General features: G+C 43.3%; 1 protein-coding gene across 2 annotated transcripts in view; it reads left to right on the top strand.

Annotated features, from left to right (window-relative positions):
- Positions 1–8,648, top strand: part of LOC105680017 (homeobox protein SIX1) — a 31,598-nt gene extending 22,950 nt beyond the window's left edge. For both annotated transcript variants that reach the window (XM_012380422.2, XM_012380421.2), the window contains exons 4-5: positions 3,528–3,984; positions 4,552–8,648. In XM_012380422.2, the coding sequence (XP_012235845.1) occupies positions 3,528–3,984; positions 4,552–4,836 (742 nt within the window). In that variant the 3' untranslated portion in view covers positions 4,837–8,648. The remainder of the gene's footprint in view (positions 1–3,527; positions 3,985–4,551) is intronic.
- Positions 8,649–14,973: the final 6,325 nt, after the last annotated feature.

The following is a 14,973-nucleotide window of genomic DNA, read 5'->3' as shown; positions in this document are numbered from 1 at the left end:
GGAGGCTCCGGCGCAGAAGGAGAAGGAGCGTGGAAAGGAGCGAGAGAGGAAGAAGGGGTGAGAGAGATGCTATCGGGGGCCCCGTGCCGGTCCCAGGCGATATAAACTTAGACGCGAATTAGTGGTACCGCGATAGCATCTCATTTCGAGGCGGGCGTGCGATCAGGAATTTATCGAGAAATTAAATTAGGAATTATGCTAATACCCAACGCCCCTATATAGACGGCACCTCAGCGAAGCACCGACCGCCGTGAATGAGCGGCAGTGGTGGCGTCGCGTTTCCCCGGTTATTTATGCGTTATTTGCGCCACCCAATTAAAGGCGCCTTTCATAAAGCAGCTTGTATGAAGCGCGATGTAATTTGCTGGATCGGCACGCCGGATTATTATTTCCCGTTATTCCCCGAGATTTACCTAACGCGAATTTAAAGCGATTTTTCAAAGAGAATACAATGTGTTTTTCATTACAATACGTATTTTCTTGCAAAATTACAATTAACTCATGATAAATTACAGTAAATTCCCTTTCGCTAACTAAAGCACAGATAATTAATAAAAAATAAATATTATGTAAATTCGGATGAATTAAATTCGCTGCAACATGAATTCAATTACACACGTTTTTAATGACTTGATAGCCCAAGTTATTGATCTTGATTTTACAGCACGGACCGGCGCGTCGGTTTTAGCACGAGGAAGATAATGATCGGCGAAGGCGCGGCTAGTTTTATTAATCGGCCGGTTCGTAAATAAGATTTACTTCGAAATTCCGTGGCGGTCGCCGAGATCGATTCATCCACTTTTCTCCGTGAGACAACGGTTTCTCACGTAGAACTGTCCGCAGATACAATCTCTTCGCATTCCCGGAATTTTTTATAATCCTTTACGTTCATCTTGGCGCAGACGACGTGAGTATAAACGGAATGTCCGAAATGAAAAATTTCACCTATCATTTTTATAGCGCGAGGGTATGGCGCGGCATTAAACATTTTGACATATGTTAATTGCGATTTTGAAATATGTCACAAAATGTCGCTATTGTATTACGTAATGTTTTTAATTATAAAATTCATTTTTATTCTTTTATTAAAATGCAGAACAACATTTTCAGCTAAGAGACACGGAAACTTTATTCAACGCTTCTTTATAAACTCCTTTGTATATGCTTTCGTGATCGTTTATTTTCTATGATAACATAATGTCAGACGTTTAGCACATTGTTATTTATCATTGTGAAGAATCGAAAAGAAGACAAGTGAAGCAAGATGATTTAAGAGGCTCGCGCGAAAATGTCGGTATGACAAATTGCACGGAGATAATTATTAATTATTCCCCTGGATGTTAGATCGTCTTCTCGAGGCTTCCTCGACTCCACGTGGATCGCCGAGGGAGGAGGAAGAAAAAGAGGCAGGCGAGAAGCGTCGATTCGAAGACGCGGAGTAGGTGTCACGGCTTCGAAATAAATGTCCGCTACGCGCGATGAGTCACAAATTCTAATGAAAATAATAATGCCCGAAAGATTCCGTTCTTTCGTGGCCGCGCGGCGCAACGCGGACAAATTTACTGCGCGATCTCCGAACGGATAACACATACCTGGGGACACCTCCGTCCGGTTATAGGTTCCACCACGTAACGGGTGGTACGAGAAAGATCGATACGATAGGCGCGGTCCCGCGTCGTCTCGGTGCATCTGGAATCCCGTCTTTATGTGATAATACGAAAAGAGCGAGACGTGTCCCGGCTAATTAGAAATCTCATTTCTCGTGCGGCAATTGGTTGCCGGGATAATTACGATTATGGGCGTCGTAGCAGGTGGTACGAAGAAGATCGGCGCGATAGGCGCTACGTCGCCCCGATGCGTATGGAATCCTGCTCTCGCCATACGTCGGATTACGTAAAAACCGTGTTTGAATTCAGTAAAAATGACGCTTTTACAACGGAGACTTCTTAATTGTCGCAACTCACCGAAGTCCAGATTTATTTCCGCTACTTTCGCTCTTGCAGCTAAAAATTTGCAGCAAAAGCAAACGCGCTTAATCGAATACAATATATTTAAATAAATGTAAATTTGATTGTTGCGAGAAGCGAACAAGACAAGTGAAGCGATTGAGATACAAATCATGTGCGAATGCAAAACTTCTCCTCGGTGAGTTCAGATTTATTCCGGCTACTTTTGCTTTCGCGATAAAAAATAAATAAACGCGTTAATTAAATTTAAATGAATGGAAATTTTGTGCGTGCGAAAGGACAAACAAGACAGGTGGACAAAGTGATTGAGATATATTTCAAATCACACGTGTGGACGCGTGCATATTTATATATTAATGTAATGTCTGAATTTTTTCGTATTTTATCTGTTTCCGAAATCTCTCAATTAAAATGTCTTGGAAATCTTTTCACAGCCGTGTAACGAAAAGCGTCACGGTGCTGATAGGCCCGGATACCTTTCACGCTCCCTTATCACTACGGTAGTTTCTTTCTCGTAGCAGAGAGAGAGTGAGAGAGAGACCGGTTCTCGAAAACACCCCGTAGACAAGTGTCGCAGCACTTGCCTCGAACGATTCGGTATCGCCGGCCTCGCGTCTAAACGACTTGTAAAACAAGCGCTTAACGATTGCTGGTACCTGGCGCAAGATAGACGAAGAGAGAAGGAACGAGAGGAGGGGGGGGGGGAAGCGGGAAGGGGGGGGGAAGTAAACGAGGAGAACTCGACCGGGGCCCGTGGGTCCCACGTGCTTCGAGGAGGTCCAGGCCGCTAAATTGAGTTTACGAGACGCCAAGAGCGTCTCTTTTCCTCTCCATTTTTTTTTCTCCTGTCCGTTGCACGCCTCTTTAAGACCTCGCCCTATACCCTCGCCTCTCGCCCTCCGCCCTCGGTGTCCGCCCTTAATTCACAAGTACGGGAGGGAGACGCGGGGTGTATCCCTCTTCTCGGTACTTTACGCGCCGATGCCGGTATTATCTTAGGCGATATTATTTCGATTCCAGCTCGGCCTCGCCGGCTTGTCGCGAGGCGCTGCTCCAGCACGACGCTCGCGCGCGCAATTAAATCGGGCCTCTGGGATATCTTTATAATGAGACGATGAGAAACGTATGCCGAATGAAGATCGGCGACGAGCGTGTATTGCGTCTTAGAATTGCTTGGATTAATACTGGATACTTGACGAATTTCTTTTCGAGGGAATTAAAACTTATAACCTGCAATATTCAACGCTGGAATTTTTATTCGCTCGATAAAATTGATAATTTTTTAAAATATATCCGAGTCGACTTTTAAAATGCAGAATCGGGAAAAGAGGAAGAAAGAATGCACGAGAATGGGCATTAAAGATTACGGTTGACAACGACGGCGTGATTAACATAACAATTTAAGCACGGTATATTACGACTGCAATTAACATAACAATTTCTTCAAAGCGTCTTGCGTTCAGTCTGCCTGCTTTTATTCGCAACATGTTTCGGGCAACGTAAATCTCGGAGAGCCAGCAGTGTTTTTTTGAAAGGGCAAACGTCGCTTTGCGGTTTCAGTGGCCAAAGAGAGGACAAGACCCACGGCGGGGGTCTCGGGGACTCCAGCAGCGAGAGCGGCGACGAGACGAAGCGGCAGTCCGGTCAGCAGCAGCAGCAACAGCAACAGCCGTCCTCGTGCGCCGTTCAGCAGCAGCAACAGCAGCAACAGATGGTGGACCATCAGCAAACCTCCGGCATGTACCAGCTGCCGCCACCGGTCTCGGTCTCCAGCCCGCACTCGTATCACCAGGGTCACGGCTCGTCCTTGAGCCACCCCCACATGCAGCATCACGACACGAGCAGCGAGAGCGGCGACGACAAGAGGAATCTCCACCTTCAGCTGCAGCATCATCTTCAGGTCGGCGCCCACGGCACTCACGGCCTCGTGCATCCCACCGCTACCTTGCCACCACCGCCGCCCAGTTGCGCTCAGCAGAAGAGCCAGCTGGATTACATGCAGTACTACAGTCCGCAGGTGAGTCGACGGGATAATTCTGAACATTTTTTCTTATCCTCATTTGTGCTGATTTTAATTCTCTGTAGACGTAAAACTCGAAGAGATATAAAATGGGTTTTTTGTGTCCTTTTTTGATCTTGAAAGTGGGAAGATTTTCGCACGGATTTGTCTTGCGACAATTGGAAAATTATTATTCTATAAATTTAGAAAAAACTAAGGTGCGCAGGCGAAGATACAGAAACACGATAATTATCTTTTCGACTGGACTGCTCAGTGATCTTCGGAATAGCTTGCCCACTCGCTCGCTCGCTTTCTCAACGATGTACACATTATTTGTTTTTCAATATCTCTACATTTCTGATAAACAAAGTCAACCATATTGTCTTCGCGGACGTACATACGTTCAGTTAATAATAAAGTTGAAGAAAATAAATAAATATTATCCAAATATTACGCACGACTCGTAGATTTCAAACTTGTAAAAAATTTTTAAGAAGATATGTTATATCGAATAACATGGCGGACATATTCCCTTTCGTGGAAATTAACGAAAAGAATGCGAAGAAGGCCTCTTTTCTGTCGCAGGACTATCTAATCGGCACGCCGACTTCCGCGGATCTGCAGAAGTCCTTGCCGCACACGGCGACGTCGATGCAAATGGGCGCGATCGCGCCCTCCATGGGCGGGCTGAGCCCAATGGGACCTTCGACAATGCTGTCCAACACCATGCAGGGCGTCAACACCATGAACACCATGTCGATGAACGGCATGGGCATGGGCGCTTACCAGGGCATGGGCTCAATGGGGATGTCCACCTCGCACGCGAGTTACCACAGCGGCCTCGTGCTGGGCGAATACCATTCCTTGTGACCTTGGGCCCCAAGCACTCAGACCAAGAGGAGCCAGGAGAAGACTTAATGCACATCGGCGCCACGCGCGAGACTTCCGGCCGATCAAGGTACTCAAATGGTTTACTGCCGAGATTTGGATCGTTAATAAATTATTATCGCCGAAGAAAAAAATGGACGTATGTATAAATTTTGCTTGTTACATCGAGAACGCAAAATATTATTTGAGGAATAGAGTGAATCGATGGCCGATGAAAATTATAGCAACGCAGCGAACGATATCGGCTTGTCGAACTCGGGTTGCTAAACAATGTGAATGTCGCTCGAATTGAAAATATCGCGCCGATAATTTCTTGACGATCCAGCGACGCCCAGATAAACAGGGAGGAAAATTCTCCGCGGATTTCATCGTCGCGTCCTCCCGGAGATTTCCTCGGTGGGTGTTTTAGACGTGTAATGAAGAGCGTCATATAGCTGTCTGTCAAACCGTCGGCGTACGTCTCGGCATTCATTTTTTATTTTTGTAAAAGAACAATTTTTTTACGACAGAAATATATATTATATATTAATTATTTATATTATATATAGATATATAAATATATTATTTTATATTAATATAATTATTATTTATATTAATATAAATACATTATATTATCTACATAAAATATTATTATATAATATATATTTTTTATTTCAATAATAATCGGTGAGAAAATAACTCAATTACCTTCCGAGAATTTTTTAACCCACTTGCAAAAATTCTTGAAGTTTCCCCACGGAGAGAGCTAATAATCCCACTCTGTAAGAAAACGCGTGAGAACCGATGTCAAAGGATGCCGAGGCGGCGATGACGCTTCCGAACGAAATAGCAAAAGACATATTAGCATTTTACTTTCCCAGTTCGTACACTCACGCGGCGAGCCGGCCAGACCGGCTTGTGTTTACCACTATTTCCATAAGTAAACAAACGGGCGAAAAATCCCGTCAGCTTTTCTGTCCCGACACACCGCACTTGGCGCCAAACTTTTCCGTTTCCTCACCCGAGCGGAATAAATTGCACTCGAAGGAGCAATTGTTTCTTTCCTTTTCTACGCGAAGTGCGCGACTAAAGTGCACCAGCAATTGCAATTCAACTCCCCGTCCCTTTTGCCTCCCTCCCCCCCTCTCCCTCCCCCACCCCACCCCTCACCAAGCCAGTGTCCCGCCGTCCACTTCATAGATTTGATCAATTCGCTAATTAATTAGCCGTAACCAATCACGCTCCTCTTACACTGTACGCTTTTGTGTTTGTCCTGTATGTACATATGTATGATACACATGCATTCGATATATTATTAAGTTAATCTCGTTCTTGTTCGCTGCCTACCGGGTGTTCCCGAATCGTCGATTGGATTCCGCGTGATCAGACGAAATAATATATCTCTCGATGCTTGAACGATTGATAGTTACTTTTCACGGTGGTTTCGACAATTCGAGTCGCTTGATTTCAGCTTTCAGCTGGGTGAAAGTGTACAACGAAGTTCCTGAAAACAACGTTAACGTGGACAATGCGTTTTTCAAATTGCTAGATGCTTTTTTTTTTCTTTCTATTCCTATAACTCACATTCCATAGATGGTTTGTGTGTGAGAAAGCAGCTATTATTTTTAAAAGAGTTATTGTTACATAAATATATATATATATATATATATATATATATATATATAATATATAAAGAAAATTATTACTGGCAAAAGAATGTGATCTCGATTGAATTGATTTTAAAAGCAGCTGGATGGGTCCGAAGCTTTAGGGCACCCCCAGTAGACAGTGAATGCTGTCGCAGTATAAAATAGTGCGTAAGTTATCATTTATTCGCAGTTCGCAGTCTGTACATAAATATAACTAAAGACAGTGAGCGAGAGGGAGAGTACTAGAATGTGTATGTGCGCGAAAAGGAAGGAATGCGAGGAAAGAGAGGAGGAGAAATATTATTGAAGAGTGTGAGAGAAACAGAAAAGCCGAGATATCGAGATGAATCGTTTATTCTGTTATTTGCGAGCAAGGTCTCTATATTATCTATATATTAAATTGTTTTCTTGCTAAGAAATAGCTCGTTATTTTATTTGTTTCTTGCAAGTTTCGCGATTATTTTTTTATTTATTTTACGACGAACATTTTTTTCGTATTGTAAAAATGGGATTAAATTTTATTGGAATACATTCGATAATTTTATCGAACTTTATCGCTATAAATGGCACGTTATTATACGAGGCTTGTAAAATTGTTTTCAAAGTGAGTTAGTAGCGCTTACGTTCATCTCTAATGTCGACTTTCCATTCGTGAGATACTCGCGCGCAGATGTCCTGAATATTCCGTTAGCTGCGACATTGCCTTGTAGATTCTTATCTAGGATGTCGAGGAAAGAAAGGATTTCCCTTACGAGAGCGAGAGAAAGAGAGAGTCCTCGGGACGAAACAGGGTAGGGGATAGGATCGAGGTGAAAAGAGAAAGAGAGAGAGAGGCGATATGGAAATTAATAATAACTTCGACCAGTAGCAGAGCCGACCGGCGTTATTTTCACTTTGCATCTTTCACATCCATTGTGTTCTGCGGATCCGTTTATTTCTGTAGATATATTTGCGCCCGAAACTACATTAAAATATTTATTCGACAATTCGTAAGTGCTACATTACGCGTGTTACAATAGAAAATATTTACGGATGCGACAGTGAAGATGCTACACGAGAGAGAAATGGATATACAAACTATAATTCTACTGTTACGATACAACTTTTTTAAATTTTTTAGAGATTTATGACAAAATTGAGATAATGTTCACATTTTACAAGAAAGAGATTTTGTTTTTTTTTTAATTATTTTGAGAATTTTTAATGGAACACAACTTTTTTATTTGTACGAAAATGGTATTGTCAGTCGGCCTTTGGAAGCTCAAAGTTAAAGCCAATCTCGTTAGGTCGTACGTTCTATTAAATTACGTTAGATGTAAGGATATCAATCGAAATCGTCTGTCGATATAAATCATGAAACGAGCCGTTACTTCTGCAGTTCTCACGTTTATATAATTTTAACCAATTTTAATTCTTCACGCAGACGAAAGCATGCATGATATTTTTTTTAACAGACAAATTATTTATAACTTTTACGAATTGTTTTGATGTTGACAAAAGCTGGAACAATTGTCACTTTTTTTCAAGCGCGTGGCTTGTGAAGTACATTATTGTTCAGAAGCATATCTGCACGACACAAGTGTGGTGCACAAAAACGGGCAGCTTCCGAACGACTGCACGATCTCTTCGCAATGTTTACTTTCTCCTCTCCGAAAGTTACGTCTTTTCAATGTTCTTTCCAAAACTTGCGAAGCTTTAAATCGAAAATTATGTAAGGAATTTTGTACGAAACGAACGCTGCGATTCGACCAAAGCTAAAGAGTTAATTTTTACGGATAGGATGTTTAATCGTAACGACTCTTGCACAAATCATGCACTCGCACGCAACTCGCGCATTACGAGAAATGGAGCAGAGGAGGCATCGAAGGAGCGTTATGAATGAGAGAGGAGAATGCCGCGAGGACGATTACCGATGATTACCATCCGGTCCACTCCAGTTCTCATTCGAGTGTTTTAGCGGACAAAACCTAACGTTGCACAACTAACTAAGAGACGAATTGCCGAGAGCGAGTACGAGTGTGAGCGTGTGCGTCCGTGAATGAGCTGTGAATGCGTACGCGAGAGATAAATAGAGAGGAGTGACGATGCGTAAGTAGGTATAAGTAAGAGATCACGATGTACGATCGAACTGTAATCGAGTAAAGTTGATGTTATTTAAAGTAATAAGATGTAGTAAGTATATATATATATATTATCCACATTCACGCACGCACATATCCTTTCACAATAATCCCGTCTCTTCCGTCATTTTGCTTAGATATTATTCTAGCGGAAGCGGTAAGTAGCGTTACGACAACACGTTTGATGAAAAAAAGATATCGCGTAAGACAGTAAGTTACAGTTGACAAAATCTGATGCTTTTGGAAAAGTGAATGGAATAGAAATCGGAGGAATCTCGTGGAATAAGAAATTCGAATCTGCACAATTTCACTTTTTTGCGAAACCTTAGCGCCAATAGTGTTTCCTCTTTGCTCTTGTGAATAAATATGGAGAAATAAGGCGCTCACATGCCTACAGCATGAGAGTCCGGACTGAACGAGGTTATGGAATGCTGAATGCTCTCGGTAAAAAGCCAAAATAATATTGATAGTGGTGTTGAATAACAATTTTTTCCCCGAGATTATTCCGGAGATCGGCGCGGAGTTGGGCGAACGTAACGAAACGCAAGAGCGCGATGTGAAAAAGGCAAGTGTCTGGATCGTTTTCCCCTCGCTGTTGGCGCAGCGCGCTAACAAGTAGCCATTGTGAGCCCCGTGTCAAGATGCTACTTGACAGTATACTCTCGGCGGACCCTCTTCAGGGCCCACTCGCCCCCGTTCCGCCGCGGCTCGCAACCGGAACGCACGGGCGCGTACACACGCGCTCACGGCGTGCCTTTGTGGGGTCCGTGCTTAACTTTACGATCTCTCCGAAAATCCGTTCGGAGAGTTTAGGGCCCCGTCGCGCCCCGACTAATAGAACCGAAATTATAACAGGCCGATGAGCATGCGTCGACTGCTCTTATTCCGCCTCGCTGGCGGATTCAGAAAAACCATGTAAGGGAAGAAGAATGAGGAATCAACGCAAGAAAACCGTGAAAAATTTCGTCCCGATAGATGTGTTATTCACGATCTTTCCCGGCGATAATTTAATTGTAAGAAAATACACGTGTGATTTATCTTGCTGCGATTATTGAGAAAAGAGTAGATTTTTTTTTTTAGAAGCGTAGAATATTATCGTGTGTAATTTTGTCCACTCATATTTTGTGCAATGCAATTTGCAATTTCAACTGCTCTTAAATTACTTAGCACGCGTATATCTACATCCGTTTTGTACATCATGATTTTATTATTTATTATTATTGTTACAACGTTTATCATCGATATGCAGGAAAAATAACAGCGCTCGGACATCAAGAATATTAATTAAATTGGAAATTAATTCGAATGAAATGTCAACGCGACGCAATGCTCTGCATTCGATCAAACTTGCGCCGTGATCATCTCTATGATAAGAAAAGAATCGAGCACAAAGGAGCCTCCAGTCACGTGGAGAAGCCAGATGCTCTCTTTCAGGATCGGAGAGGATACTAGGATATTATCCGAATTGCACCGGTAAATATCGGCACAAAGAGGAGGTAAGAGATCTTATCTGTCATCGCGATCGTTGATAGACCTAATAGCGAACCGAAGGACGACCGTTTTGAAATAATTACCGGTTTGTATCGAGCGCCGATCTTTCCGGGTTTATTCGGATAGATCGCAGGATGAAAGGACGATGTTCTCTTCCCTTTTTTTCCGCAACATTCCCTTAAATAGAGACTGCAAGCGAACGTCGGCCATTATCAAAGTGCACTTGATTCGTTTTTTTTTTTTCTTTTTTTCATGAAGAGGGACGTGATGTTCCCAGCGTAAAGTTTTCGGGGGAAAATGGTTGAAAGATCGAAACTTGAAACGAAGAATGTTTTAAATTACTTTATGGAAACGACGCGTCCACTTTTTTATATTACATTTTATGTGAAAAGGCGCGAAATGCACGATTCCAGTGCATTCTTTTTACCTTCTGGCGCATCCCCGTTACCGTATATGGCGAATAATAAGGCTGATACCGTTACAATGCGATCATTACGCGCCGGTAATGACGGTGCATTCAGGCACGAAGCGAACTGCAACGCACCACCGGCCTCTCCTCGCATCTGTCCAATTGCAACAATGGGCGTACGATACACCACCCCATGAAGTCTCGTGCAGTATGCAACGATCCCAAAGAACGGCATTCGATTTGTTAAAGAATGCTAATTCACTTGTGTAAGCTACGCTGTTTTTTTTTTTCGCAATTTTCTCGCTGCGCGATAAAATTACTGTTATTTTCAGGAAAGCTGAGAAGACTGGTAAAAAAAATGAATGCTTTAACGTTGAATTTTCAAAAGTAATTTACAAAGTAGAGCACAATTTTGTAAAACAATATTAATTGGATAATACGCGCTTTAATAAAATTAATAATGAGAATATAGGAGACAAATATTTGGAGAGTACATTATACTCGACAAATATTTCGCGCATTTCAACGTTAAATTTTAGCAGCTAAAATAATCTATTACTCGCTCAGATCTATCTCCAATTAGTCTGGAAAATAAATTCTCTTTACTAAAGGACTCGAATATAGTAGATGGAAATATTTTAGCGACATTTCGAGGCGATGCTCCTCGATCGAGAGCGAATTTGAGGATCATTGACGCGCGTATTAATTCATTAAGTGCGCCACTTACGGGCGGTCGACGTAAATTACGACGCTGGCAACACTTAGGCGATCCTAGGCGAGCGGACGGGCGGTGGTGCGATTTCGAGGGGGGGAATATTTATGGGCCGACCGGCTGAAATTAATTTATGCAGCCGCATAGGCTGCCACGTAATTTATTCGCGGGACTCGCGACGATCACTCACTCTCCTTCGCGGGCTTTTGTGTGTAAGGAAATCCCGGGCCATTAGAAACGAGCACGAAGGGCCTGCGCGTCGATCCCTCTTCGCGCTCGCTTCCGAGTGCTGCCCGATCGGGCTCGTTGTTTCGCGAGCACGATTCCGCCGAGATCGGCCGGCGATGCCGCGGAAAACGAAGACCTCCGCACGGAAGCAACAGACCCTCATCGAATACCGCGTCTTAATATCGCTTCGCGAATAAATTGCGATCCGCGTTTGGCAGTAGAAAAACATTACGCTGCCTCGATCGGCTTTTCATTATTCGTATTTAGAATTATTATTGTTATCAAAGCACAATCCACGCAAAAATGATATCTCTTGTCACGTGCTTTGCAACAAGCAAGTTTGAAAATAGGGAAACTGTATTGCCGAGACAAATAACTCATCGCGATAATACATTCTTATTGTTTTTTTTTTTTTTTTATAAATTGCTAGACAATTTTCAAGATTTTCGAAAATCTAGAACCATCGCATGCTGGCGTGGCGCGTTGCGCATCCTCACGACGGCGCGGCCGCGTTTCCATCATCGCGGCGAGATCCAGGAAGGATTCACGCGAGTGGCGCGCGGCTGAAACAAGAGGGATCGTCCCGGGGAAGAGCCGAGTGGCGAGGATCTCGCGGCGAGATCTGCAGTGCACCCGCGTTATGATTTGTGGGCGTCCAGATCGTGATCCTGTCCGGCTGGTTGGCCGGCAGAGCGGAGAGCGCGGCACCCACGCTTTCCAGGAACCGTCCTCCGCGGCCGTCCTGGCGGCCGGCCGCGGCCGGCGTGGAAGGAGGAACGCGCACGGTCCTCGGAAAGAGAGAGATCAGCCGGCCCCGATTACGCCGAGGGTGTAATGGACAGACTAATTTGTGAAATTTAAATTCCGTCCCCGACGTTTTGCCGCGAGGCGAGGTGAGACGAGCCGCGGGGACGCGGACGGGGCGGGCAGAGAGTGAGATAAATCGCGGCGTTCCCCCCTCGGAGACGACGGTTGAACGGCGGATCTTTCTGGAAAATCGTAGGTGGATAGGTGGTTCGTGTCGCGCGGGCGTTTCATGGGTGGCGTGGACGCGCGCGTATATCGCGAAAATAATTCCCGGTAAGATTAGGATCGGCCTGATAAGGAAGACTTGGAAAACGCGTTAGGGCTAGACGCCGCAAAAATAATTCGCGGTAGGATGAGGATCGGGTGGATAACTTGGAAATCGTAAGGATTTATTATTCCTTTCTGCGCGCGGCACGTTATTCTATCATTCTCTCTTGCAAAAGTGCAACTTTGCGAATTGACAAATACTCGTTATTGATAACTTTATACGCAACAAAGCCACGATTAAATCTCTGTTGTTAAATAACTATCGGGATCAATTTTTTTTCATTCTCTTCAAAGTAACGAATATTTTTTTTAACTCCCAGCGAAATTATATTTCAGCAGTTAATCGATATATTTCTATTTTAAAAACGCAAGTCTAAAATTCCGGCTGAACGAGGAAGAGCGAGAAGAACGTGGAGATACGTGGAGAAAGACAGAGAGATAATGAGCAAGATGTCTAAGCGGTGGCGGATTAAAGGCAGCTTCTCGCTGTACGGGCGAGAGCCGGTCCTATTGTCGGGCCGCATAATACGGTTATGATTTAGTTTGGGACGTGAGGATGCGAGCGAGGATGCGAACGAATGAACGAACGGACCGTGGGGGTTTGACTAGGTGGATGGCAGAAGGGCGGGTGAGGCGAACGAGGGGGGGAGGGCCACTGGTGTCAGATTACGCCGAGGCCCGGGCCTCGTCTGGAACATCCACACGTCCTCGTAAGGACTCACACGCGGCGTCCGGGCCCTTTAAGCGTACGTGTGCGTACACGTTTCGCTTTTTCCCTGGAAAGATTGTCCCCGCTTTCCCCGCGCGCTTTCTTGCACCAGTTCTTTTCTCTCCTCACACTTTTCTCATTTTTTTATTTTTTTATTTGCGGTCTTCTTTACGGCAATTGTCGAGGAAGATGAAATTGTTTGCGAACGGCACTTGCGAAGTTATCAGGATGAAGATATCAGGCCCAAAAATGATTATTATTTCATTGTTTATCATTTTTTTGTGTTAAATGCTTATCACTTTTGTTTGATCGTTATAATAATTTGAAGATTTCGGTTTGCCAAATTTAATCACTGCATTAATTTGTTTAACAGCGGATGATTGATGCATCCCAGATAATTCATAATTTACGCGGAGTTTTTTATTCCTCAAAGCGACAACAATTGTCCGAGTAACGTCTCGGTTTGTTGTTGTGTAAAAGGGATAATCCGCTATCTCTTTCGGCGGCGTTCTTTCTCGTGCAAGTCGGGCGCGGATTCTGCGAACTCGCGAATTATGAATATGATTATCTCGGACGTGCTCTTGACAGGAAGCCAGACCTGTCCTGGAGGTGTCACCTTACACTTTTTCCCGCCCCCGCATCGGGTCCTAACTTGGCGCCCTCGCATTGCTCCTCGTAACCGAATCTCGCGAATAATTGGACCACCTTTCGATAACAAAGCAAACGCTGGATAACAGTTTTGCTACCGATCTTACGTATCGGAAAAGTCTCACGTGTCAGACGTTTCGCAGATGAAAACTTGAAGCGGGTGTAATTTAAAAAATTTCAATTTTATGACGCTGTGCGGAAGAAAATAATTTCTTCCTTCATTTATGGAAATTTGAAGATATTTATGATGATACGAAGTCACTTTAATGCATTAAAAATGAATTGATATTAAAATAGAATTATACCGGTTCGGTGGTTCTTGCTGATTGACAATCATTCCACGCGGGGAACCAGTTTCACCCTCCTATTGTCCCGTAAACTTGCGGAATGGAAATGCCGATCCACCAAACATATGTTGAACATCTCGAGGGGTTTCTCTGTAATGACAACCCCGAAGTTTTTGTGTTCGGGGATTGGTCGGGCGTTTCGTCCAATAGAGTTAGCCTGTAGACAGTTTTCGGGGATTGACAGCTTCCGTGGGGCCGAGTCTATGGGATTAGACAACGCGGTGACGCAAACGTAATATCATTACGACAAATTGCGATCCTTCCGTGGGATAAATGTGCCGAAAAAGCAGTTGGAATATCGGGCGAATTAATAGGATCTTACAGCGTATATGAACGTCGACACAATATCGCACAAATATTTAATTAATGATAGAATTGTTTCAAAGGATGTTATCTAAATTTTTTATTATTATTAACTTAGAATTATTTGTGCAAAAGTCTCTTTTTTTTATTGACTCTTTATTCTAAAAATAATAAATATCTCAGGTTTCAATTTATTCCATTTTGGCTGTTTATATCATTAGGTTTATTCTATCCTGAATATAAAAAACGTATTTTTGAAAATTAAAAGATAACTCTTCAGCCTCGTAAATATTAGTTCGAGTAGTTTCGATATCAATCGAATATTTTAAAACAATAAAATAATGAATATATCTCGGCGAGATGTAAGCGATACGCTTTCAACATTTTGCGTAACAAAAATTAATATAATAAGTTCCATCTTGTAATTTATTTTATTTATTTAATCAACGA

This window comes from Linepithema humile, chromosome 2, assembly GCF_040581485.1.
Source record: "Linepithema humile isolate Giens D197 chromosome 2, Lhum_UNIL_v1.0, whole genome shotgun sequence".
In the NCBI taxonomy this organism is placed as follows: Eukaryota; Metazoa; Arthropoda; class Insecta; order Hymenoptera; family Formicidae; genus Linepithema; species Linepithema humile.
Note: the sequence above shows the minus strand (reverse complement) of the source record. Positions and strands in the feature narration are given on the sequence as shown.